Source organism: Rhinopithecus roxellana, chromosome 9, assembly GCF_007565055.1.
Source record: "Rhinopithecus roxellana isolate Shanxi Qingling chromosome 9, ASM756505v1, whole genome shotgun sequence".
NCBI lineage: Eukaryota > Metazoa > Chordata > Mammalia > Primates > Cercopithecidae > Rhinopithecus > Rhinopithecus roxellana.
In genome coordinates this window covers 58783950-58809822 of record NC_044557.1, presented here as the reverse complement: position 1 = coordinate 58809822, position 25873 = coordinate 58783950, and the positions used below count along the sequence as shown (strand labels likewise).

Here is a 25873-nt window from a genome sequence, read left to right as displayed (position 1 = left end):
GGTTTGCTTAAATGCTTTTGCTTAATGCTGAGGCTTGGAAGTCTTAGAACATTCTTTCTGCCACATTCTATTGGTCAGAGCAATCACAGGGTCAGCCCAGATTCAAAGGGAAGAAAAATACACCCACTTCATGATGGAGATACTGTTGTGGTCATCTCTGGAAAAATGATCTACTTCATATTGTTTTCTTCTATCATAACAAGATCGTATGATTTCACATGTTGCTTTAACCATGATAAACCTTGTCAAACTGGAAAAAGGTAGGCCTTTTTCTTTTTAAAAATTAGCCCCTTGTAAGTGTCATCATACCTTGATTCTGAATGTGGAGATGGCCTCTTCAATGGATTTCTAGGGAGAAACAAGAGATCATGGGGCTCCTACCTTAGCATTTGGGAGAAAATATTAGAATGAGCCTGATTTGCAAAAACCTAAAATCCAAAGCATGTTCAAGTCTGTGAGACTATCTAGATCAGTTTTAGCTCTTTCTCCCAAGACAAGGTCCAATGACCATCATATTTCGATCATTACTCCTTGGTGTCTGACAATTCTCTGCACTGCAATTTACACCCTTTAAAACCAGTACTGTTGGAAATGGACTGACTATGTTGTGAGGGTCAGAATGTGAGTGTCTTTCAGATACTGTAACGTGACAGGAATCCCTCGAGGGTTGCTATACAGTTCACCCCAGGTCACAGAACTACATCCCAGTCCAAACAGTATCCACATTAGAGCTAACAGGCATCAACGTTACTCACCTGCCTTTGCCAGCCAGTTAATCCACCTATATGTGGACAGAGCCTTGGTTTGGAAAACACGTTCATGCCCACTGTCTCACTCTCTTGTCACCATAAATAACCTGGTGAGTTGGCAGGCCCGGCGTGAATGCCCACACTTTGCAGGTATGCAAACAGAACAGAGGGCTAAGTTCCCTGGGTCACATGAGAGCTAGGCTGCAGCGCCTGGGGAGGCGGCCGTTCCCGCCAGGTGTGCTTGTTGTCCGCTGGAGCAGAGGCCCCCGAGCCTGCTGACCTCTCTGCCTTCAGGCCTGGTCTCGCAGTCCCTTGTGCCTCGTCTATAGGCAGGCGGAATCCAGAGCGTACAGCAAGCCCGGCCAGCTCTCGGTGGCGGTTTCTACAGCAGGTGGGGCCCGGCTCCGTGACTGAATGGCCTCTATCCCTCTATCTGGGGCCCAGCAGCGGCCCCCTCCCAGCACCCTGGCTACACATCTAACCCTAGGCGGGCCAGGTGGGGCTCTCGGAGGCGTTAGTCCCAGCCCTCCCCGGATTCTTAATATTCCTCTCACAGGAGAAAACGTTCTGCGCCCTTTGTGCCCCAAACCCTCGACCCCTCACTCGGCCAGGAGGGTCGCTGAGGGCGAGCTCCTCCTCTGCCCTTCCCGTCGCCGGCCGGTTCTTCCTAGCCCGCCTGCTACGCGCCCCGCTCCCGCTGGCTCCCGGGAAGCCGGCCCCGGCCCCAGCGCTTCCCTCCCCGGCCTAGCTCCACTCTCCCACCCTTCCGCTTGCCCAGGCCTCCACGCTCGGCTCCCGGTTTTTGTTGCCCGGGCTTGTTTCGGAGCTGAGCGCCCCGCCGGCCGGGCGCCAGGTCACGTGCGTTGGTGACAACCTCTCGCAGGGCGGCCCCGGGTCCCCTGCGCCGCCGATTGGTGGGGCCCGGCCTGGCGCGGCCCGGGGCGGGGCAGCGGGGCCGGACGGCGGGCGGAGCGGCCGATCAGCTGTTGCGAGCGCTGCACAACAACAAAAGGACTTGGACTGACCGGCCTGGGTGCAGCAACTCGAGGGCTAGAGCCGGCCCAGCGTCTGCCGTCCGGGGACCTGAGCGAGGGGAAGCGCAGCCCGGCCCCACCGCAGCTACCTCAGCAGTCCCGCGCCGCCCGCGTCCTTCCCCGCCTAGCCCGCGGCCGCCCCCTTCCCCGCGCAGCCCCGCACGGCCCGGGCCCACGTAAGTGCCGGGGGACGGGCGGGCGTCCAGGGCCGCCTCGCTGCCAGTTGGGGCGGCAGCGCTGCCCGCTCCCGACCCCGGCGGGGCCGGCCGCGCGCCCTGTCTTGGGGCGCCGGTTGCGCGTTCTTCCAACATCCTCGCTGCCTCCCCTCGCCGCCGCCGGGCCCGGCCGCCCACCCCGTCGGTTGGTCCTCGGCGGCCCCCGGGGCCCAGAGCGCGGACGGAGGCTGACAGAGGCGGCGACGGCGGCGCGGACAAGGGCCCGGCCTGGCCCCGGCGCTGGGCGGCGGTTGGGTGTTTGGTCTCTGCCTCCTCCCCCGAGCGTGGCCTGTTTTCTTGGCCGCGGCGGGACCTCTTCCTCTCACTCCTCCTCACTTCCCTCCACTCCTCCTACTCCGCCTGCGCTCGGCCGTTGGATGGGGCCGCCCGCTCGGGATTCGGCGTCAGGGCTCCCGCGGCCACCTCCGGGACGCATCTCCCGAGACAGAGGCGCTTGGGCTTGTGGCCCGGCGCTCTGTCCTGGCCCTGCCATCCTTTCCCCCGCGCCTGCCCTCCGAGCTCCGGAGGCCCTGCGGCTACGGGGAACCTGCTCCGTGACCCGGTCACCGGCCCCCGCCTGTCCGCGGCCTGTCCCTTGACCGGGCTTGATCTCACTCTTCGCTACCTGCCTTTTTGCACCTGTGGAAAGAGTACTCTCCTTGGCCCTTAACATTGAGATCCTTTGAATCGCTCACGCTTACTGAGCGCTGAGTATGTGCCATATACTATGCTTTATCGCCCCAGTTGATTCTCATAACCCTATGTGAAATAGGCCCGGCTATCTTACACATAGGAAACCCGAGGCACAGAGAGATTAAAGTTGCTCAAGGCCACACAGCCAATTAATAAAAGGAAATGGTGTTTGTATTTCACAGTGGCAGCCGAATTTTACCTGGAGTCTTTGTTTTGCTTGTATTTCCTGATTATATCTGCTCAGTAGGTTAATTCCAATTCAGAATGAATTAAAGGAAGAGCCTCTTTACAACTGTGACTCCCAAGGACTTGGGCACATTGCTAAAAGAGCCTTTTCTCAATGCACAATAGTTTTGGGAAAAGGGGGGAAAATGCGACCCTTGGGGTCATTGAACAGAAGTCATAATCAGTTCCCCCAAGATACTGAAATCACCAGCTTGGTAATTGAAATACATTTTCATTTGCAGCACTGGAAAAGCACTGGGAAGCTTTTAAGTCGCAATCAATGTAATTCTGAACTGGCAGCATAATTTTAAAAGGCCCCTGCCTGGAACCAGGACCTTACTAATTTCTGTGACCAAGGACTTGTTTTCTCATCCTATCTTTTGTTCTTTTCTGCCATTGCTTCCTCCGATGTCTGGTTTCAAAATTCAAGATTATCAGGCTGTGAATTACCACTTACTCTTGTCTTTGTCCACTGTCCTTTAGCCTTCAGGGCAGGCGGGGTGGATCCCTGGGGAAATAACGTCCCTTGCATACTAGTTGAACAGACTTCATATAAGTTGAACAAGCAAAGACAACTTTCTTGGCCTGGGTTTTTCTGCGGTTCAAAATCCATTTTAAATTACTTGAATCTAGTCTTCATATAAGTGGAACAAGCAGAGATAACTTTCTTGGCTTGGTTTTTCTCCAGTTCAAAACCCATTTTAAATTACTAGAATCTGCATGTTTTTAAAATAGTGGAAGAGGGTGGGATAAAAAGAAGGAATTCTGAGGCTGCTTTTCAATGACCGTACGTTTAGCCACCTGATTTCCTGAAACTGTGAAGGAGCCACAACTGTACACAGATTTAGAAGTTAGATCATCAAACTTGCAGTCTTTTTTTTTTTTTTTTTTTTTTTTAAATGTTTTTTGGAGCCGCCTACTGGCAGCCAAAACTAACTGAAAAGGGCTGTTTTCTGAAGTTCATAGACCCACAGTTGAGACTAGGAGCCTAAATGAGCATGTGTAGGGAAAACAAGGAATTGGAATCAGATGGATTTTTGCCCTAATGCTGACTCCACCCCAACCAACTCTGTCACTTTTGAACAAGTTAGTTAATTCCTCAGCCTGGGTTTCCTCACCAGTAAAATGGGACAAATAAGTACTTCAAGGCCCCATTACATACAATAAGCATTCTGTAAATTGTAGCTAATTATTAAGTAGACGTTTTATGGATAAACTCAAATGCAGCAATGCCAAATGACTTGTTGACAGTCTCACAACTGGCTTTGAATGAACTTGTAGTTAATATTTACTCAGGTCTGCTATTCTAAGTAGTATACACTTAATCCTTACACTGGCACTGCGAAGTAGGTATTATAACTGTCATTTCCATGTTAAGAATGAGAAAACAGACACCAAGATGTTAGTAAATATCCTGAATTCACATAGGTTGCATGTAGCAGAGCCAAGATTTCAAACGGAGCAGGCGAACTCCACGGCCTGTCTTTTTTTTTTTCTTTTTTTTTTGGAGACGGGTCTTACTCTGTTGACCAGGCTGGAGTGTAGTGGTGGGATCATAATTCACTGCAGCTTCAAACTCATGGGCTCAAGCGATTTTCCTACCTCAGCCTCCCAGGTAGCTGGGACTACATGTGCATACCACCACACCCAGCTAATTTATTTTTTGTAGAGATGGGGGTCTTTGTTGCCCAGGCTGGTCTTGAACTCCTGGCTTAAAGTGATTCTGCTGCCTTGGCCTCCCAAAGTGCTGGGATTATAGACATGAGCCACTGCGCCCAGCCTCAGAGCCAGTCTTTAAGTACCACAACATACTGCCTCTTGGTGGGCTACCTATCTTAAAAGTGAGAAAATAAATTATGCTAACAAGATCTTCCAAACTAGCAGTTTCTTTTCTAAGTGGTCAAACTAAAATGCTTTTCCCCATGAGTATTAGACTCAGTCAGCCACCTTTCTCTGCCTACAAAGCATCTCTACTCATGTAGTAATATGCAAACCATTGATGATAAAATGTTAAGTAACAGTGAGATACAAAACAGTGCATTCACAAGATAAAAAGAAACCTTATGTGTAGAAGAAGAAAACAGAAGAAAGGCACCAATATGTTAAGTGATGGGAACAAAGCAATGGAATAATACTTATTTTTCTTATTTTCTAGACTTTTTATAATGTGGTTTTGTTCAGTTTATCGTTAAAAAGACATAATTTATTTTTTTAAAGGGAGGTATGGAGGTCTTTTGAGCCAAGTAGAACAGGGACAAAGCTGCCTCCTTGAAATGCTAGGGCCCAGACACTTTGTTTCTTTTCTGTATTTGGGAGTTCTTTTCTCTGCTGGGGAAACTGCTGGGCTGAGGCTGGTTAAAGCTGAAACCTTGCAGGTGCCTTAAAGAACAACAGCGCTACTCCACCTAACCTGCTTTGCTTCACCTCTTTGCTGAATTCCAGAACTGTATTTGTAAGTTTGTCCTCTTAGGACACATACTTTCTCTGGAATTTTTATTTTCGTTCTGTGATTGCCCTAGCATTGTGAATATTAGTGATGATCTGGAGAGGAGAGGAGTCTAAAGCTCTACTTTTCCATTTACCTCCACATAGAACCAGCCCAACTGAGAGCCTCCATCCCTGAGCAGGAGCCAAGGTCAACAGTAGCAGTGACTGGGCAGGGATAGTCTCTGGGTCATCAGTAAGAGGGTAGACCTTTAAGACTTTTTCTAGAACTGCCCTGTTCAACAGAAATAATGTGAGCCACATGTATGTTTGAATTTCCTAGTAGCCATATTAAAAAAGGAAAAAGAAACTGGTGAAGTTAATTTTATTAATGTATTTAATATACTAAAATTATTTTTTCAACATGTAATCAATATAAAAACTTCTGCATTTTGGGGGGGTACTAAGTCTTTGAAATACACTCTAGTGTGTATTTTACACATACAGCACATCTCAATTCAGATACAAAGTTTTCATTTGAACTACTTGCTCTATATTTAGACATAAAATTTATAGGTGAAAAAGTGGATTAATGTACCCTAACTGTTCCAAACATACTTGAAAGTTTTCAGAAAACTAAACTATCAGCTTTTAAGTTTAACTAGATTAAACTTAGTAAATGGATTAAATAGTAAAACAAAAAATGCAGTTTCTCAATGATACTAGTCACATTTCAAGTGTTCATTTACACAATGTGCCTGGTGGCTACCTCAATGGACAGTTTTAGCAGTGCTGGGAGGGTCTCTCCAATAGCTCCTTGCCTTTTGTGACACCTGTGGAAAGCAGGGCCGGGGGAACTTGGCTTTGCTAGTTAAACCAGCCTCACTTTTTTGTGCTAGAAGTTTGTGGGGAAAGAGTGACGAGGTGATTCAACACAGTCTCTCCATTTTCCCAATGGTGAGACTGAAGCTCAGAAGGGCCAGTTTAGCTCCAGCCACCCGTGGTAGAGCCACAGCCAGAACTGCTGCTGTGGATAGCCAGGCCCCTTTCACCCTCCCCAGGAACTCCATTCTGTGTTCTTCCCACGGGTGTCAGCAGATGTGCCATGTAAACACCAGCAGTGGCTTGGGTGAGATGAAGGACAAGCTCCTCCTTCACTTGGCTGGGCTTCTGAACACACTGTTGCCCAAGGTTGGTTGTCCTTGCAGAGATATGGGACATCTGGAGGCAGCCTCTGACTTTGGGAAACCAAAAGAGCACTGACTTGTACTGCTCCCTAGAAAGCTCCTCCAGAGAAGCCTTTCCTGTAGCTGACTTGCTATTTGTGTATATTCCAGGCAGAAGCTGCCTTCCTGGGTTTGGAGCTGTGGCCAGAGGGGGCAATTTGCATGTGGGAACCCAGCAGCTGCCAGAACTACAGTGGCCCCAGCAATGTTTTCGGCCTTATAGCTGCCAGTTATCTGACCTGGGCCCCAGTGCCTTACTCTCATGCAGCATCACAGGTAGGGGACAAGGCATTCGTTCAGGATGAGCAAAGGTTCCCCTGTGTGGTTCTCCTCTCCCAGTGTCTTTAGCTGATTCAGGGCTAGAGTCCAGCACCATGCTGGAGAATTGGGCTTATTCTCTCAACTGGTTCAGCAGATACAGAATTGTATGTGGGGCCAATATCTGCCTCCACAATTTAAAATAAAATGGAGGAAGAATTTTGAAAATATGTTTTTCCCTCCTGGCATGTATCCTCAAAAATCTTTATTTACATCAGACCTTATGATAACTCATTTCAGGATATAACTGTCAACACCACAGCGGGTCAAACAAACAAACTACATAGCCCACTTTTCTTCTGATTTCTCTTACATAGAGCATAAAGCTAACTTTGAATTCTGCTATAGCTCCAGCCTTCATGATTTGGCCGTGTTGCTTTCCAGAAGGTTTCAGGAAGACTGCTTATGCAAGTGACACTTCCTGTTTACCCATTTTTAATCATTAATGGCTGAAGAAGATGAATTGTGACCACAAAGTGTTCTAATGTCATTTATTTGAAATGTTTTACTTGTGTAGTAGTGTGCCAAACACTTGTAGCAGTCCAGTTTACACACAACGAACTGAACCAGGAATCTCAGCTACAGATTACAACTTTTACAACTCAACTACTTTTACAGCTAAAGATTACTTTTGAAAGTGAACTGTCAGGAGCCTGAAGTTGTAGATTCAAGGCTGATGCTTGTGATAAAAAGAGGTGGTGATTAGTGAGGTGCATTTCTTCAGCCCTGGCTGATCTCATCCATATATATAACTTTTTTTTTGAGACAAGATCTTGCTGTGTCACTCACATTGGAGTACAGTGGCACAATCATAGCTTACTGCAGCCTTGAACCTGGACTCAGGGGATCCTCCCACCTCAGCCTCCCAAGTAGCTAGGACTACAGGTGCACACCACTGCACCTGGCAAATTTTTAAAATTTTTTTGTAGAAACAGGTTCTTATTTTGTTGCCCAGGCTGGTCTCCAACTCCTAGGCACAAGCATTCCTCTGGCCTCGCCCTCCCAAAATGCTAGGATTGCAGACATAAGCCTCCACACATAGCCTCATCCATTCCTATGCTTTTTATCACCGTCTTTGTGTCAACAGCTCCCAAATCTGTGCCCCTAGCCGAGACCACACTCCTGAACTCCAAAGCTCTATATCCCGCTGCCTGCTGGACATCTCCAGCTGCATTATTTTGCATATTCCTCCAGTTTACCATGTTCGAAATGCCTTATCTGTGCTTTCTGCAGTATTCATTCCTATTTCCCTAAATGGTCCCACCATCCCCTCAGTAGGCCAAGCCAGAAACCTGGGTCTTTGACTTTTCCCTTCCCCTTTTCCTGGCTTACAAGGCCCTGCAGGACCTGGTTCCTGCTCAGCTCCCCTAGCCTGCTCTTGTGACCCTCCCTCTGCACCTTGAGTGGTACTGAAGGTGCCACATCCTCACTCATGCGCAGGCTTCCATAGTGTTCCTTTGCCCCCTTCCTCCATTAGTGACCTCAGCCACTCGAGAAAAGTCATTTATTGCAGGAGTCCACCCAGGTGGCCTGGAGAACACCAAATACTTCTTCCATGGCATTCATCACACTGGATTGTTAAACTGGTGGGAGGGCCCTTTTCACAGCCATCTCCCCTGTGCCCAGCACTGTACCTGATGCATAACAGGTGCTCAATAAATACTAGACTAATAGTTGACCTGGACTGAGGACTTTATTTGAAGTATTTTGCTAAGTCCGTTGCCTTTAACAAGACTAGGATCAGGGAGACTGTCTAGTAGGCGGTTTTGACAAAGTCTCAGAGAGACAACAGTTTGGCTTAAACTAGGATGAGAGTGGCGGAGGGAAGCAGGCAGATTCGAGCTGCCTGTGCTGCTGGGGTTGACGGGACTTGCTGATGCTTGGGATGGGGGTGGGTAGGAGGGAGCAAAAGGCGTGCAGGTGCGGTGGCTCACGCCTGTAATACCAGCACTTTGGGAGGCCGAGGCAGGCGGATCATGAGGTCAGGAGATCGAGACCGTCCTGGCCAACACGGTGAAACCCCGTCTCTACTAAAAATTGCAAAAAAAAAAATTAGCCGGGCGTGGTGGAGGGTGCCTGTAGTCCCAGCTACTCGGGAGGCTGAGGCAGAAGAATGATGTGAATCTGGGAGGCGGAGCTTGCAGTGAGCCGAGATCAACCCACTGCACTCCAGCCTGGGCGACGGAGCAAGACTATGTCTCAAAAAAAAAAAAGGCGTGAAGGCTGACTTGCTAGAGTGTTTGGCCTGAATAACTGCCAGCTGCTGCTGCTTCCTGAGAAAGGGATGAAGGGCAGTGTATATGAATAAGTTTGTGGGGAAAAAATTAAAAGCCATCTTTTAATTTTTGTATCTTTTAATTTTGGTATGTGTCTGGTTTGATATGCCCATCAGGTTGCCAGGTAGAAATGGATAAATAAATCTAGAACTCTGGAATAAGATTAAGCAAGCCTGGAGTTTCTCATTTAGAACTCACCAGAACTCCCTAAGGTAGGAGCTATTGCCAACTTGGAGTCACATAACTTCCTAACTCAAACAGCAAGTGAGCAGTCAGCCAGGGTTTGAATGCAGGTGGCTGACCTCAGCACCCACCTGCTGAGCTACCACATAGGAATCGTGTTTCCAGTTCTAGGTTTGGCCAAGCTTAGTTCTCTGCAGTGTAAATTTTTTCATGCCAGCTGTAGGAATTGTTTAGAAGGTCAAAGTGTGCTTGCTGGGCTTATAGATTTTAAGCGTAATCAGGTATGCTTACGGTTATAGACAAGAAGTACAGAGTAGAAGAGAAAAATGAGCCAGAGGAGGGTGAGGGCCCGGCATAATGGTGGTCACCAGGCGCTGTTGCTGGGACTTCTGGGCAGTTGAATAACATATACCAAGACTGTTAATATCTACAATTTGCTCATCTGCTTGCAGAAAAGTTTGAAGGATATTATTCAAATTCATCCCTTATTATAAAAGCATAGATATGAAAAAGAACCAACTCTTTCCCTTTTATTTCACATTTTAAGATATTTATAGGTTGAATTTGAGTAAGAGTATTTACAAAACATTATGTTGCATTTCTTGAGTTTGACTCCTGCAGAAAGGGAATAGCTGTAGAATGTAGGCCAAGGTATATGCTTTTTTCTAAGGGTATGTGGTATGTGTATGTACTTATGTACATATGTGTATGCTGATGTGAAATAACTTTCTTTTTCTGTTTTATTTTAGGGATAATGACTCTTCTTGCTTTTCACCTAAGTTGATAAGCACCCTGTGCACTTTAATCTCCTGTCAGTACCATTGGGCCAACTGAAGACAAGGTTTTGAAGACAAGGTTTTGAAATCTCAGCTGTAAAAGACATCCAGCCAAACTCTCAGTCTTGCCTTAACAATGTTCCAGAGGCTGAATAAAATGTTTGTGGGTGAAGTCGGTTCTTCCTCCAACCAAGAACCAGAATTCAGTGAGAAAGAAGATGATGAATGGATTCTTGTTGACTTCATAGGTAAGGTACACTTGGTTACTTGGTGGTTCATCTTCACAGTAAAAATGGAAACTTGCATCTTAGTTTTTGCATAAGAAAACCAATAACTGAGGGTTTTTAAGCCTTAAAGGTAAGCAGGAGTTTGTCTTTAAAAAATTGCAGGAAACCACCTGTGCTAGATAATGTCAGTGAAATTGACTGGCATCAGTTTTTAGTTTTGCAACTCTTACAGATTGATTAGATCAAGGGCACTTCAATAGAAGACCCTTGTATTAGACAAGTAGTAACCCATATGGCTCATTACAGTTATTCAGCAGAATAGAAAGTCTTAAAATCACTCCTGCAAAACCAACATAATCCATCCCATATAGTGACACACACACACACACACAATTTCTGTGCTCAGAAATAATTTTATAATCATACAGATGAATATAAATGGGTTTGTTTCTGAACTAAATAAAAGAAGATATGTGAGCACCAGCTAATAGTATCATCTCTTCTTTTTCTGTGCTGTGAATTTGATGGGTGACTTTATAATGACTGCCCAATGTGATAATCATCCTCCTGTGGGACTCTTCTACAACACACATGGACTGTAATATGGACTACAATCTAGATACTTGCACTGGTTTCTCAGCAGAAGAAGAAGAAGAGGAGGAGGAGGACATCAGTGAAGAGTCACCTACTGAGCACCCTTCAGTCTTTTCCTGTTTACCAGCATCTCTTGAGTGCTTGGCTGATACAAGTGATTCCTGCTTCCTCCAGTTTGAGTCATGTCCAATGGAGGAGAGCTGGTTTATCACCCCACCCCCGTGTTTTACTGCAGGTGGATTAACCACTATCAAGGTGGAAACGAGTCCTATGGAAAACCTTCTCATTGAACATCCCAGCATGTCTGTCTATGCTGTGCATAACTCCTGCCCTGGTCTCAGTGAGGCCACCTGTGGGACTGATGAATTACATAATCCAAGTAGTCCCAGGTATGTTACAAGTATTTTAACTCTCTGTAGGCAGTCCACTGAGCATGCATTTTGTCTTTAATTCAAACCTAAGTTACTAGAAGATGCAAAAGTAATTTTGTTAGAGATTTATGAAAGCATGTGTGTGCACAGTACACAAGATGATCCATAAGATAACTTGTTGACCGGTCACGGTGTCTCACACCTGTAATCCCAGCACTTTGGGAGGCCAAGGCAGGCAGATCACTTGAGCTCAGGAGTTCAGGACCACCGTAGGCAACATGGTGAAATCCTGTCTGCACAAAAACTAACAAAAAATTAGCCAGGTGTGGTGGTGCACACCTATAGTCCCAGCTACTCAGGAGACTGAGGTGGGAGGATGGCTTGAACCAGGAGACAGATGTTGCACTGAGCCAAGATTGTGCCACTGCACATCAGCCTGGGTGACAGAGCGAGACTCTGTCTCAAAAACAGAAACAAACACTTGTTGATTTTCGATTTTTTAAGAAAGTTAGATGTAGCATGGCCCCAGTTATATAATAGCATTCTCATTTACAAAATTCTGCTACTGATTAGAAATAAGACTGGCATTTCTGCTAAGTATCTTAGAACATGACTCTGACTTTATAGACTGGATTTTTTAGGGTATCAAATTCAACTAGAATATCATGTCTTAAAATTTATTTTCTTCCAAGTATTTCTAGCTACATCGCATCAAATGATGTAACCTTGAAAACCTTGTCTGAGAATTTAACGAACTCAGTTTCTTACTGCAATACTCACACTGCACAGTCACCCAGTGCTTCTGACACCAGATGTGTGGGTTTTTTCCACACACCACAGTCCTCCAGCAGTGGACACCTTCTAGTGTCCCATAGGTTGAAGGCTTAGTCCCAAAAGACTGCCTCCCATTTCTGATGCCAATCTCAAGCCCCAGGTTTTACTTATGCTTCTGACCAACCAGCTGTAAACTGGTGTTCCTATGACCCCTTCCTTGGGTTTGATTAATTTGCTAGAGCATCTTATAGAACTTGGGAGAACATGTTTTCTGGTTTATTATAAAGGATACAGATGAAGGGATGCATAAAGCAAGGCATGTGGGGAGGGCATGGAGCTTCCATGTCCTCTGTGCACCCCACCCTCCAGGAAACTCCACATGTTAGCTCTCCAGAGGCTCCCTGAATCCAGTACTTTTGGGGTCTTATGGAGGCATCAGTACATCAGCATAATTGATTAAATCATTGGCCATTGGTGATTGGCTTAACCTTCAGACCCTCTCCCCTCTCTGGAGTTTGAGGGGTGGGGCTAAAAGTCCCAACTCTAACTTGGTCTTTCTAGTGACCAAATCCCATCCTGAAGCTGTCTAGTTGCTGCCAACCACCAGTCAACTAATTAGCATACACTTTCCATGTTGGAGGTTCCAAGGATTTTAGGAGCGGTATGCCAGGAGACTGACAAGACTTAATATATATTTTACAGTATATATATTTTACAGTCCAGCCTCAGTCTTCAAACTTGGATTCCTTACAACAAAAGGATATGGAACTCAAAAACTACTGGCACAACACCGGAATCCCATTCAGTCTATAATTCATTACATCCATCATTGTATTGTATGAGCATGTCTCCCAGGGCGAGGCCACTCAGGTTTGCAGGTTTATTGATCTTGTTGGTTTCCAAAAGCAGAAATGGTTTTGGCAAACATGTAGCTTCACCCTTTCAGGCATCTGGTATACCTGAACTTAGAGACAATGTCATCTTTCTCTCTGAGCCTGTTTCAAGGTATTAATATGATGAATTGATCCCAGTTCATAACCTATTTATTCATTCTTTTATCCTCTTTTTCTTCATTTATACCCAAACTTTTCCATCTCTGTAAGGGATGTTAGCTTTAGCCACTGTGCTGGTCTAGATTGCAGGTAGCAATACTAGTTTAGCAAGTACCTCTCCCTCAGTCCACTCCCATTCAGATAGAGTAAGGTGACATAGGTACAAAATTAGTGGGCTGTTTTTACCACCAGACAATATAGCTGCGTTCATTGTTGACTCCAGTTTTGCAAGATGGGGTGTAGGTAACCCCATAAGGCCCTTAGGACTTTTGACATGAGGTTTAAAAACACAGTTACAGCTTCTTGCTCAGTAACCATCCCTGCTTCCAGTACTTGTAGTTACAGCACTGGTCCTAGGACCATTGCATCTGGTAGAGGGGAAAAAAATGAGGTGATGTGGGAAAGAAAGAAAAAGTTAAAATCATTATACTAGCACACTCAACCCTTGGCTAGAATTGTATAAGTCATACCAGCATCCTCCCCATTCCTTCTTCCTCATATCACCAGAAAAACAGGAAAATCTTGTGGGGACAACCAGCCCTTCATGCTTTTATCCCCCCATTTTGTTTTTGGGTTTTTTGTTTTTTGGGTTTTTTTTTGAGATGGAGTCTCACTCTGTCGCCCAGGCTGGGGGGCAGTGGCAGGATCTCGGCTCATCGCAACCTCCACCTCCCGGGATCAAATGATTCTCCTTTCTCAGCCTCCCAAGTAGCTGGGATTACAGGCACCCACCCCCATACTTGGGTAATATTTGTACTTTTAGTAGAAAGGGGGGGGGTGTCACCATATTGGCCAGGCTGGTCTCGAACTCCTGACCTTTGGTGATCCACCGCCTCTGCCTCCCAGAGTGCTTTTGGGCGTTATGGGCTATATAGTGTGTCCTTTGGTTTGAAGAAATGACAGTCAACTGTCCACATCCATGCGGTATCTTCTGTTCTGGGTTTTTTATGGCGCTCTGAGCATTTGCATCTTCCACTGGGTAAGTAAAGCCCACTCCAGAGACTGTCTCTTCTTCTCAAGACCCATTTGTAGCTCCCCAGGGATACCAGCACCAGTCTCACTTGTAGCTATGCTCAGGGCCTTCCCACCGGGGAATCTGCCCCTCATCAGTAGTCTGTCTCTTTTGCTGACTGGCAAAACGGTTCTCATTGGTATTTGTGCCTGAGAGGGTAGAAGAGGAATGTCTAGATGCAGCTCGTCTCTGCATTGCCTGTACCACTCATTTAATGAACCCAGGAGGGCACCTCCAGGGAGCACATGGGGATATATCTGCTTCCAGTCCCAGTCACCTTCCAAACCTGGAAGGGAGTTCTTCTGATGGCCATTGGCACATCCTAATGTACCCCTCAAATTTCCATAGGGTTGTGCTCCCTATGGAAGCCATCCCTTTAAAAGTCCAGGTTTTCATTGTGATTCTGCCTGACCATGTCCATTGGCCACTGCTCATGAGTCAGTAAAAACCCAAACCTAGGGGCTTCCGTCATCGCTAGGAAACCAGCGTGCAGTTCAACCCACAGAGCCGATTTGTTTTTACCTCCTTTGATCAAAGTAGCATCCTTCCAAACAGGATGCTGTCTGTTCACCTTGGAACTGCCATGCACAACCAAGCAGCTCTTTGTCAGTCAGTTGAGAGCTACTAGCACTGTGGAATCCAGCTCCTCACACAGTTCCAGAGTCAGTCCAAGGTGGAGAGAGGCTCCCTGCTTGTGGGTGTGTCCTCCTTACATTCCCTACATAACATGATCCTGTATAAACCATTTCCATTTTTTATGGAACTCTTCTGGGCACTGCCCTCCCAATTAGTGTTTCTCTGATATCACCAAAGACAGCATGGGTATTTCAGGTTTCAAGATCATTTTATGTCCCTCAGTCATAGGGGTAGCTTCAATTAATGTCCTTTAGCAAGGGATTAAATGCCTCTCATGTGGAAATTCTCTAGTGCAAAGTGCCAGTAGTTGTTACTGAGAGGTGCTCACAGTCTTTTGCCGTAAGTGCCAGTTTCCCTTCCACATAAGACTATCAGACAGATAATTTGTCCCTACCACCAATCCAGCTTCTACTATACACTGTGTGGACCTGGGCAGTGCTATTGGTCCCCATTTAACATGTCCAGTTAATATTGTCATGAAGGGCAGATATACATACCTTTTGTTTTACAGTACTAGGTAGGGGAAGTGTGTCTCCAGCCAGACATATCCATTCTCATAAAACATTTAGGTAGAGGGGATATAACTTCTTTACGTAAAGCTCACTTAAACATCCTAACTTTCATAATCCTATCAACCCTTGCATTTTTATGTTCTCCAATCTAATTGTAGACTGAATCAGGGCTTTACCAATGGATCTTGATACCACAGCACATGGAGCTCCCACACCAAGGAGTCCCAGGAATTTATCTTCACCACCCCCAACCATTTTACCCACTTGTATAGGAGAGGCCTTCGGTTCCCAGCAGAGACAGAAATAGATCCTTGCCCATTTGTCAGTCATTATCTTGATTAATCAATCAGTCTATTGCCCCAAGCAATTGTTGGTTACTTCTCTTGTAATCTCTGCCTTCTGGCTTTTTAAGTTTCCCCAAATTTACAGACATTATGTGACCTTTGTCCAGAGAATATATCCAGGAAATATCTGAGATTGTTCCCACCCACTAAAGTAAACCCCATTACCCTGTTAATTAGCTGAAAGTCCCACTGTCCTATTGTGTACCTTAGTGGAATGTTTCCTGTTAAAGTATTTTGGGAATGTTGGCATTCCCTCTCTTAGGTTGAGGGTCCAGGTGGATTTGGATCCTTGGAGCAGTTCAGAATATCCCTGTTGTTAGTGTTGTCATGTCCAGGCTCTGACTCTACTAAGAAAAGTATTGTATCTATTATAGCTGTCTGTCTGTCTAGCTCTCTATCTACTGTTTCCTGTTTTCCAGATATAAACAAACCCTAGGCAGCACATTAATTTGTTAACTTTACTAGAGTTTTTTATACTCTCAAGTCTTAATATTATAGATGATTTTACATATTTCATTTCATTTTGCTTGTACCAAAATGAAAACAACTTTCTTATATGTTACATGATGCCAGGCTATATCCTAGGTAAGGTCTTGGGTGGGGAATGTTACTTTAACTGGCACTTTATTCAGTGCTACAAGTTTATTAAGAGATGTTTCAGGCATTCCAACAAAAAATTAAAATACAACTTTTTGGAGTTGCTATTTATTTAATTGCTTTAGAGTTGCTTCACATTCATTTCTTGAAAATTCTTTCCTCCTGATTCTGATTTTACCTCTGAGGAATGCCACTCAATAATTTATAATTAGGCCAGGCACAGTGGCTTACACCTGTAATCCCAGCAGTTTGGGAGGCTGGGGTGGGCGGATCACAAGGTCAGGAGTTCAAGACCCAGCCTGTCCAACATGGCGAAACCCCATCTTAAAAATACAAAAATTAGCCAGGTGTGCTGGTGGGCACCTGTACTCCCAGCTACTAGGGAGGCAGAGGCAGGAGAATTGCTTGAACCCGGGAGGCGGAGGTTGCAGTGAGCTGAGATCACGCCACACTGCACTCCAGCCTAGGTGACAAAACAAGGCTCCGTCTCAAAAAAAAAAAAAGAATTTATAATAATTAGTCACTTTAAACTTACTGGCTTTTGTATGTTTACTTTTCAGTGTTTTGTGTGTGTGTGTGTGTGTGTGTAGTCAGCAGCTTTGCAAAAGAATTTACTACAGAAACAGTACAAATGCAATGTAAACAATTAGAAAATACAAATATGCAAAAATTGGAAATGACATTTTCATGACCCAGAGATGAATACTTTTAACATCCTAGAGTATATCCTTCCAGATTGTGTTTTGTTTCTGTGCCTGTATGTACATATAAACTTTTAACCTAAATGGCAACGTGCCATATATACTTTTTTTTTTTTTTGAGACAGAGTTTCACTCTTGTTGCCCAGGCTGGAGCACAATGGTGCGATCTCAGCTCACTGCAACCTCCGCCTCCCAGGTTCAAGCAATTCTCCTGCCTCAGCCTCCTGAGTAGCTGGGATTACAGGACCACACCACCATGCCTGGCTAATTTTTGTATTTTTAGTAGAAACGGGGCTTCACCATGTTGGCCAGGCTAGTCTTGAAGTCCTGACCTCATGATCCGCCCGCCTTGGCCTCCCAAAGTGCTGGGATTACAGGCGTGAGGCACCATGCCCAGCAGTATACTTTTTTTTTTTTTGAGACAGTGTCTTGCTCTGTTACCCAGGTTGGAATGCAGTGGCATGATCTCAGTTCACTGCAACCTCTGCCTCCCAGATTCAGGCAATTCTCATGCCTCACCCTCCTGAGTAGCTGGGACTACAGGTGTGTACCACCACACCTGGCTAATGTTGTGTTTTTAGTAGAGACAAGGTTTCACCATGTTGACTAGGCTGGTCTCCAACTCCTAACCTCAGGTGAGCCACCTGTCTTGGCCTCCCAAAGTGCTGGGATTACAGGTATGAGCCACTGTGCCCGGCCCATATATACTATTTTATAAACTACTTATTTAGGAAATGATCTCCACCATTTTGTTTCAGATTTCTTCTTCTTCTTCCTTCCTTTTCAAGGTTGTTATGGGTTTCTAGTTTTGGTACAGTGAGAATGTTGTTTTTGTATCTTGTTTGTCTTTGCATTCATATATGATAGTTATAACATATAGGGATAAATACGTACTTTTCCATATATAAAGGATCAAAAGAAGGCACTGAATTTTAATTTATTTATTTATCTTAACACGGAGTCTCACTCTGTCGCCCAGGCTGGATTGCAGTGGCGTGATCTCGGCTCACTGCAACCTCCACACTGGGTTCAAGTGATCCTCCTGCCTCGGCCTGCCGAGTAACTGGGATTACAGGCACGTGCCACCATCTCCAGCTAATTTTTTGTATTTTTAGTAGAGATGGGGTTTCACCATGTTGGCCAGGCTGGTCTCGAACTCCTGACCTCAAGTGATCCGCCCACCTTGATCTTCCAAAGTTCTGGGATTACAGGCATGAGCCATTATGCCTGGCCAGAATGCACTGACTTTTATGTGAATCCTTTCTGCACACAGGAAATTCCTGTAAATTATTACAGTTTTAAAATAGTGACTATGATTTTTTTTTTAACATCCTTATTTTGGGATTTGAAATTCTTATAAGGAAGTCTTGCTAAATCAAGATGGAAATCAGGTGTTACCAAAATTAAGCTAGCTTTGTAGTAAATATGTTTTCTTAGCAGGAAATAAATCATATGTCTTTCAGACGTCAAATTGCTTAAATTGTGTCTATCATTGGGGATATTAGCATAAAGCACAGAAAATTGAGGTGCTTTGTAATTATAGTGGGATTCGGGGTATATGTTTCATTGCATTTTAGCCTTTATAAATACTGCTTTTGAAGGTTTTACATGTTATCATCTTAAGTACATGTATGTGCCTTTAATGGCACATAGTAAACCAGTTTTAATAAAAGTTGACCACATCCTAATAGTAAAGTTACAATAGCATTTTAAATCTTACTAGTGATTTAATAGTTCACCATTTAACATTTGTAGGGCCAGGAAAAGCTGCTTATAAGACTGACGGGCACAGAGTAAGTATATTCACTTCGAGACTGTGTGATATATGTATGCATAGGGAGGCAAAGGACCCAAATGCGGACCTTTTAAAAATGACTTTTTTTTTTTTTTTGAGAGGGAGTCTCACTCTGTCACTCAGGCTGGAGTGCAATGGTGCGATCTCGGCTCACGGGGAGCATTCAAGTGATTCTCTTGTCTCAGTCTCCCAAGTAGCTGGGATTACAGGCTTGCATCACCACACCTGGCCAATTTTTGTATTTTTAGTAGAGATGGTGTTTCACCATGTTGGCCAGGCTGGTCTTGAACTCTACTAAGGTGATCCACTCGCCTTGGCCTCCCAAAGTGTTGGGATTACAAGAGTGAGCCACAGCACCTGGCCTAAAAATAACTTTCTTTATATTAACTTTTTTTCTATTAGTTTCTTAATGTGGCCTCTTAAAATTCTACTTTAAAAAAAGTTTGTATATACATATATATATGTAATAAAAGAGAATAGTGTTTTCCTCAAGTGATTTTAGGCAGATGTGTCACTGCCCTTCCTGTGTAAAATAACCCTTAAAAATCATAAAGCTCTTCATGTTACGTGTTGACATTGTTTACAGCAATCCCACTTGATTAGTTTTTTTATATGGAAAACATAATCATACTGTGTGTAGCCATATTTTAAGATTGTGTTATTCAAGAGTCTTATAATATTGCCATGTAAATACCATCTCAAAAGTGCCCTGTTGTGAGATAAAGAGATTTATTCTATAATAAGCTATAGCTTCTTATCTAGAAAAATGGTAAATGAGTAGAATTTCCATATGCATATTTCTGTTAAATAAAGATTTAAAGCATGTTTCCTGGAACATTTTACTTATAGACAGGAAATGTCTTGTGAAGGTATTGTGAGCACACTGCTTTCTGATCAGTAAAATTTGGGAATTAAAATATTTTCCTTGTAAGATTATGGTAAGAATTAAAATACGTATTTGCAAAAGAATTGGCAAATGCAGATATTCAATAAATGTTAGCTCCCCTCCCAGACAAGCTTATATAAATGTGTGTGCTCTGTAAATGAAATTCAAAGTATAAAGTGTATTTTTAGAAAACAGTCTACTTAGTGAGCCATCTGGGGCTTACATGGCATCTTTCTAGTAAGTAACAGTTGGCTCTCCTCTCCGCCACTATCAGTCAGTGGGGTCACAGAATAATAAACTTGTCTGTCAGCCATGAAACACAAACTCTCATTCAGCCATAAACAAATTAGCACGGCAAACTGAATTGCTAAGTAACTTTTCCAGTTTCGTTAATAACATACTCTGTTATTTAATACATCCCCACTTTTTTCTGTTTCAGAGTGGAAGCTCAAAATGAAATGGGGCAGCATATTCATTGTTATGTTGCAGCTCTTGCTGCTCATACAACTTTTCTGGAACAACCCAAAAGCTTTCGTCCTTCCCAGTGGATAAAAGAACATAGTGAAAGACAGTCTCTTAACAGAAATAGCCTTCGTCGCCAAAATCTTACCAGGGATTGCCACTCTCGGCAAGTCAAGCACAATGGCTGGGTTGTTCATCAGCCCTGCCCGCGTCAGTACAATTACTAAGAATTTTAAGTTTTATTGGTTGGTTTCTCTTGGTTTGTGCATATGTGTATGGATGTGCGTATATGTACAATGAAAGTGTTGTCTCTTTACAACCAATTGATAACCAATCACAGTTTTATCAGTGTATTTAGACACTATCTTGAAAATCAGATTTATATGCTGTGTATCACATAATGCCTTGCCTTTAACATTTACTTTTTTGTACACTTTTTCAGATTATTTCTGGAAACATATCAATATAATTACAGTGTTTGGTGTTTGGGGGTGTCTTTAAATCTATTAGGGTGTACATTAGTCAGCATTTTAAAGACATTTCTTCCCAAGTACGAGAATAGGCATCTTTCATTTTCATTTTATTTTGTATTAATCTTTTGAGCAAGCAAAAACTTATTCTCAGGGTCAGCTACACACTTTATTGACCAGTACTTGATAATCTCTCTGTATATGATGAATACATTTTTACACACTAATATGAGCATTAACAGGTGATAGTTGCCATGGATATAATGGAATTATGGCTAGACTTTCTTTTGAAAGAAAACTTGATGTATTCTATGCGTATGGTTTTTCCCCAGATTAGTCATGCAGTTCATTTGGAATTCAGGTACATTAAGCTTTAGTGAAGAGTGCATTCAGTGATTCCAATGTGACTGCATGACGTGGTACAGACATTACAGGTGTTGTAGACAGAGGCACTTGTCCCGTGCAGAGGGATTAAATTAGACCTGTGAAATTTTATTTGGAAAAATTCATGTCTGTAACTAACCCATTAGTGCAGTATTTACTTTGTTACGATTCCTTCCTGCCAATTCTGCCCACTCCTCACCTCGCTCTCAGCTATAAATTCGGAAGTACTTGTCCAGGCACTTGAGTGACTTCATATTTCTCTCTGCCCACGGGAAAAGAGATAGGCCTTATATTTCCACACAGAGTGAAAAATCCTCTGTCATGGAGCCTGTCCTGCCAAGTGGCAAGCAAGGGTGTGGGGGAATGTCTGCTGATGTCTTTCATGGTATCTGAGTGAAGAGTGACAGGTTGGCTCAACTTTTTTCTATTTTTTTTTTAATTGCCTTGTAAGTATTCTTCCCTGCAGTCCAAATGACTTTTCTGTTTTTTTTTTTTTTAACTTCAGGCAAAATCTTTAACCACTCTGGCCTCTGTTTCCCCCACCAACAGGGGAGCAGTGACATTTACCTCCCTCACAGAGTCACTGTGAGGATTCTATACTGATTTGAAGTGGGGCTGTTCAGAACTGAACCTTGTAGGAAATTCCAAGGGCCTTTCTACTGAATTTGGTGATGGGGTGGGGCCGTGGCACTTTCTCTGCCACAGCTGTTCTTCACAGTGTTGGTGCTAATGAGGCCAGGGTGCAGGGTTCGATTCACATGTTGGCCAGTTAACTTAGAGAAAATCTATTTCCTTACCTCTAGCCAGTCACTTCCTTTTTCCGCAGTTGTGATGGGTTTTGCTGAGCCATCCACTCTGATTTCCTCTGAAGTAAACACATTTACAATCTAAAGCAATTCTACTGACAGAAGTGTTGCCTTCATAATCAAACAGCTTGTTTTTCCATCTCCTCTGCAACCCTAATTAAATGAGTACAGGTCTATAAAATGTTTTCAAGGAGAAAAGCAGCATATACTTATGTGAAGTATTATATTTTTCAATAACCCTGTAGTAGCTTGATGCAGGGAACCCTGGGAGACTTTCAGGGAAGAGCTGTGCTCTTTTCTGACTAGACTAGAGCGTTTGGAGTGGAAGAGGTCAAATGTGTAGTTAGATGGAGGTTTTACATTGTTCTTCTACTGGCTGTGATGAAGTGCCAGAATGTCTCCTTAGAACAAGAGTCTAGATCCCCCTTTCTCCTTATTGCCCTTTCTGTTTTGACTTCCCCTTTATTTATTTGTTGTCTAATTAGGGGCCAAATCTGTAAAGTTTTGTCAAAGTGAGTTAGAAGTTGTTTTTTTACCATTTGTGTTTACCAGAGTTGGGAGATAAGGTAGAGTTTCCATGAAGGTGTGTATGTTTTATACGATGTTTGTTATAGGGCCATGCATTGGTAACCTGAAAATGACCAGCTTAATGTCTTCAGGATGTAAACCTCTGAATACACGGCGTCTCTTTTTCATACATTGCATGTAAGTTGTTAGTACCTCACAAGCTACAGAAGTTCAGCCATTAGATTTTGTTTGGCAGCATGAACAGATTTGTGTATTAACTGCAATGGCCTTTTTTCCAGATTTCCTTATTGACTTTTTGTTTGCCTTATCTGGGGCTAGTTTTTTACACTTTGTACCTAGAAAACAAAAAATTACATTCATTGGGCTTTTTTTCAAGGTTGGGATTACCACACCACCTGGAATATCATACTGTGGTTTCTGCCTAAAATTGGCACATGTAAGTGTTGAAGAAAATGGTTATATAATTCAGTTGAAACTCTTGGTCATTAGATGTTAGGCATCTCCTGTATGTAAGACACAAGGCCAACCACAACACAGAACGATGTTGACCTGTTAAGTATTCTCTGAAACACGGCCAAAATGCATTTTATTATGAGCTTTTTTTTTTTTTGCTATTATAAATATTAGTGGTTTACAATGTGCTTTAGTCATATTTCTTTAAAATGCAAGCAGTGAGAAATAAGACCCCTCTGAATTAGTAGCTCTAAACTGTTAACATAGAATGTTACTTGGAAAAAGTCTGGAATATGTGGTGTATACAAGCAGTGCTTCGTGAATGAGTTTCTTAGCTTTTACAGTGCACCATGTTTCTCAAAGTTTGTTTTTGTTGTTAAAACATTTTATAATATATATCTTATGTTTATTTTTCTTCCTCAACTAATTGTGTACTGCACTGTAAGTGGAAAATTAGCCATCCATTATTTATCTTATGTGGCAATGCATTTATATGGTTGATTGGGTAGGGAATTTTTTGCAGAAAGATGCACAGTGATTGGATTTTTGACTTCCTATTGCAGGGACCTTTTAAGAAATATTAATTTCCTGTACATTTTTCCAATCCCCATGCAAACTGTTCCTGTTTACATACCTTCTCTGTTGTATCAGTACTTTGAGTGAGAAGACAGTTTATTTAAAACTTGAGCAGGCTGTTCAGCATTGTTTCTGCTTCTCAAATCTGTATAGTACACTGGTTTGTAATCATTATGTCTTCATTGAAATCCTTGCTACTACTCTTTCTCCTTGATGAAATACATTATATATTATCTTTATGTACTCTTAAGAAAAACAAGCAAGGAAGAGTATCTTCATTATTCTCATTTTCTCTGAGTTGGAAACAAAAATATAAAGGACTCCAACTAGAAGATATTTACATTTAAATAGATTAGTGGGAAAAGTTTAAGAGTTTCCACGTATTAGTTTTTGTTCTTTGAGTCAATTAAGAGACTGCTCCTTGTACTGGGAGACACTAGTATATGTTTGTAATGTTACTTTAAAATTATCTTTTTATTTTATAAGGCCCATAAATACTGGTTAAACTTGTTAAAAGTTGGGTTTCTATCTTGGATGGTTTCACTGCCATCAGCCATGCTGATATTTTAGAAATGGCATCTCTATCTACTTATTTTAATGCTTAAAATTATACATAAAATGCTTTATTTAGAAAACCTACATGATACAGTGGTGTCAGCCTTGCCATATATCAATTTCACTTGAAATCTGACACCAATTAAAGTGGTTTAAGGTGGAAAAAGAGGTACTGGAAAGCATGCAGATGAGGATATCTTTTATGTCCAACAGTATCCTTTGCATGGGAGGAGAGTTACTCTTGAAAGGCAGGCAGCTTAAGTGGACAATATTTTGTATATCATTGAGAATTTTCTTTATGACACTTTTAAAAATTGTATAATTGTTAAATGTCCAGTTTTGCTCTGTTTTGCCTGAAGTTTTAATATTTGTTTTCTAGGTGGACCTCTGAAAACCAAACCAGTACCTGGGGAGGTTAGATGTGTGTTTCAGGCTTGGAGTGTATGAGTGGTTTTGCTTGTGTTTTGGTTGTGTTTTCCTACAGAGATTTTGAACTTCAATAATTGCATGTGTTATTTTTTTTTTTAAGTGGCTTTTTTTCAAGTACAATTGTGAACATATTTTCTTTATAGGGGCAGGACATGAAGTTATGGAGACTGAAGAGTATTGTAGACTGTACAAGTGCCTTCTTAATGTGTTTCTGGACACACTTTTTTTTTTTTCATCAACTTGAAAATTCAAAAGGGACATTTGGTTAGGTTACTGTACATCAATCTATGCATAAATGGCAGCTTGTTTTCTTGAGCCACTGTCTAAATTTTTTGTTTTTATAGAAATTTTTTATACTGATTGGTTCATAGATGGTCAGTTTTGTACACAGACTGAACAATACAGCACTTTGCCAAAAATGAGTGTAGCATTGTTTAAACATTGTGTGTTAACACCTGTTCTTTGTAATTGGGTTGTGGTGCATTTTGCACTACCTGGAGTTACAGTTTTCAATCTGTCAGTAAATAAAATGTCCTTTAACTTCACACTTGCCAGATTATTTATCTTTAGAGTCATTAATATTAAAAGGAGGTACAACTTACTGTTTAGTTTTGTTTGTCCAAAAGAGATGTTTAATATCCATTTTAAATATGTATTTAAAAGCTTGTGTAAAATTCGTATATTAAGGCTGCGCATGGTGGCTCATGCCTGTAATCCCAGCAATTTGGAAGGCCAAGGCGGGCAGATCACTCGAGGCCAGAAGTTTGAGACCAGCCGGGCCAACATGGCAAAGCCCTATCTCTACTAAAAATATGAAAATTAGCTGAGGATGGTGGTGTGCACTTGTAGTCTCAGCTACTTGGGAGGCTGAGGCAGGAAAATCCCTTGAACCTGGGAGGCGGAGGTTGCGGTGAGCTGAGATTGCGCAGCTTGGGCAACAGAGCAAGACTCTGTCTCAAAAAAAAATTTTTTTTTTTTTTAACCTAAAATGAGGAATCACTTAAGTGAACAGGAATTGGAGGGTGATCCCCAACCAGTATCTTTCCCTCCAATCAATGTTTAAAAATATAGAATGTAATACACTGGTTCTTAACCTTTTTAAAGCCAGGTGGATGAATTCCCAATGGATCTTCTCCCAAGTGAATGGAGATAGAATCTTTTTTTTTTTTTTTTTTTTTTGAGACGGAGTCTCGCTCTGTCGCCCAGGCTGGAGTGCAGTGGCCAGATCTCAGCTCACTGCAAGCTCCGCCTCCCGGGTTCATGCCATTCTCCTGCCTCAGCCTCCCAAGTAGCTGGGACTACAGGCGCCCGCCAGGTCGCCCGACTAGTTTTTTGTATTTTTTTTAGTAGAGACGGGGTTTCACCATGTTAGCCAGGATGGTCTTGATCTCCTGACCTCGTGATCCGCCCGTCTCGGCCTCCCAAAGTGCTGGGATTACAGGCTTGAGCCACCGCGCCTGGCCCGGAGATAGAATCTTATAGAAGTGTTTTAGGACAATATGGCCTTCCCTGATGCCATTGATACCCCTATTGCGGAGCTCTAGTTTAAATAGGCCAGTAAACATTCAGAATAATTGAACAGGAAGCCCA

At 43.1% G+C, this 25873-nt stretch overlaps 1 protein-coding gene across 5 annotated transcripts; it reads left to right on the top strand.

The window, feature by feature from the left end:
- The first annotated feature begins 1701 nt into the window (after nt 1–1701).
- Nucleotides 1702–24828, top strand: TP53INP1 (tumor protein p53 inducible nuclear protein 1). 5 transcript variants are annotated; one of them, XM_030937951.1, is made up of 6 exons: nt 1720–1959; nt 6678–6842; nt 10093–10367; nt 10966–11329; nt 18695–18732; nt 20060–24828. In XM_030937951.1, the coding sequence occupies exons 3-5, from the start codon at nt 10256–10258 to the stop codon at nt 18714–18716; spliced, it is 498 nt and encodes a 165-aa protein (XP_030793811.1). In that variant the 5' UTR covers nt 1720–1959; nt 6678–6842; nt 10093–10255; the 3' UTR covers nt 18717–18732; nt 20060–24828. The 5 variants fall into 5 exon arrangements, with proteins under 5 accessions (XP_010358942.1, XP_010358940.1, XP_030793811.1 ...); XM_030937950.1 differs by lacking the exon at nt 18695–18732 and adding an exon at nt 9277–9372; XM_010360640.2 differs by lacking the exon at nt 6678–6842 and having other exon boundaries at nt 1702–1959.
- Nucleotides 24829–25873: the final 1045 nt, after the last annotated feature.

What these genes read in the sequence shown, in the direction of transcription:
- TP53INP1 (XM_010360638.2), top strand. Translation starts at nt 10,256, where the DNA reads ATGTTCCAGAGGCTGAATAAAATGTTTGTGGGTGAAGTCGGTTCTTCC. An exon ending in GATTCTTGTTGACTTCATAG is followed by an intron (nt 10,368 to 10,965) that starts GTAAGGTACACT and finishes ACTACAATCTAG; the next exon opens with ATACTTGCACTGGTTTCTCA. An exon ending in CATAATCCAAGTAGTCCCAG is followed by an intron (nt 11,330 to 20,059) that starts GTATGTTACAAG and finishes TTTCTGTTTCAG; the next exon opens with AGTGGAAGCTCAAAATGAAA.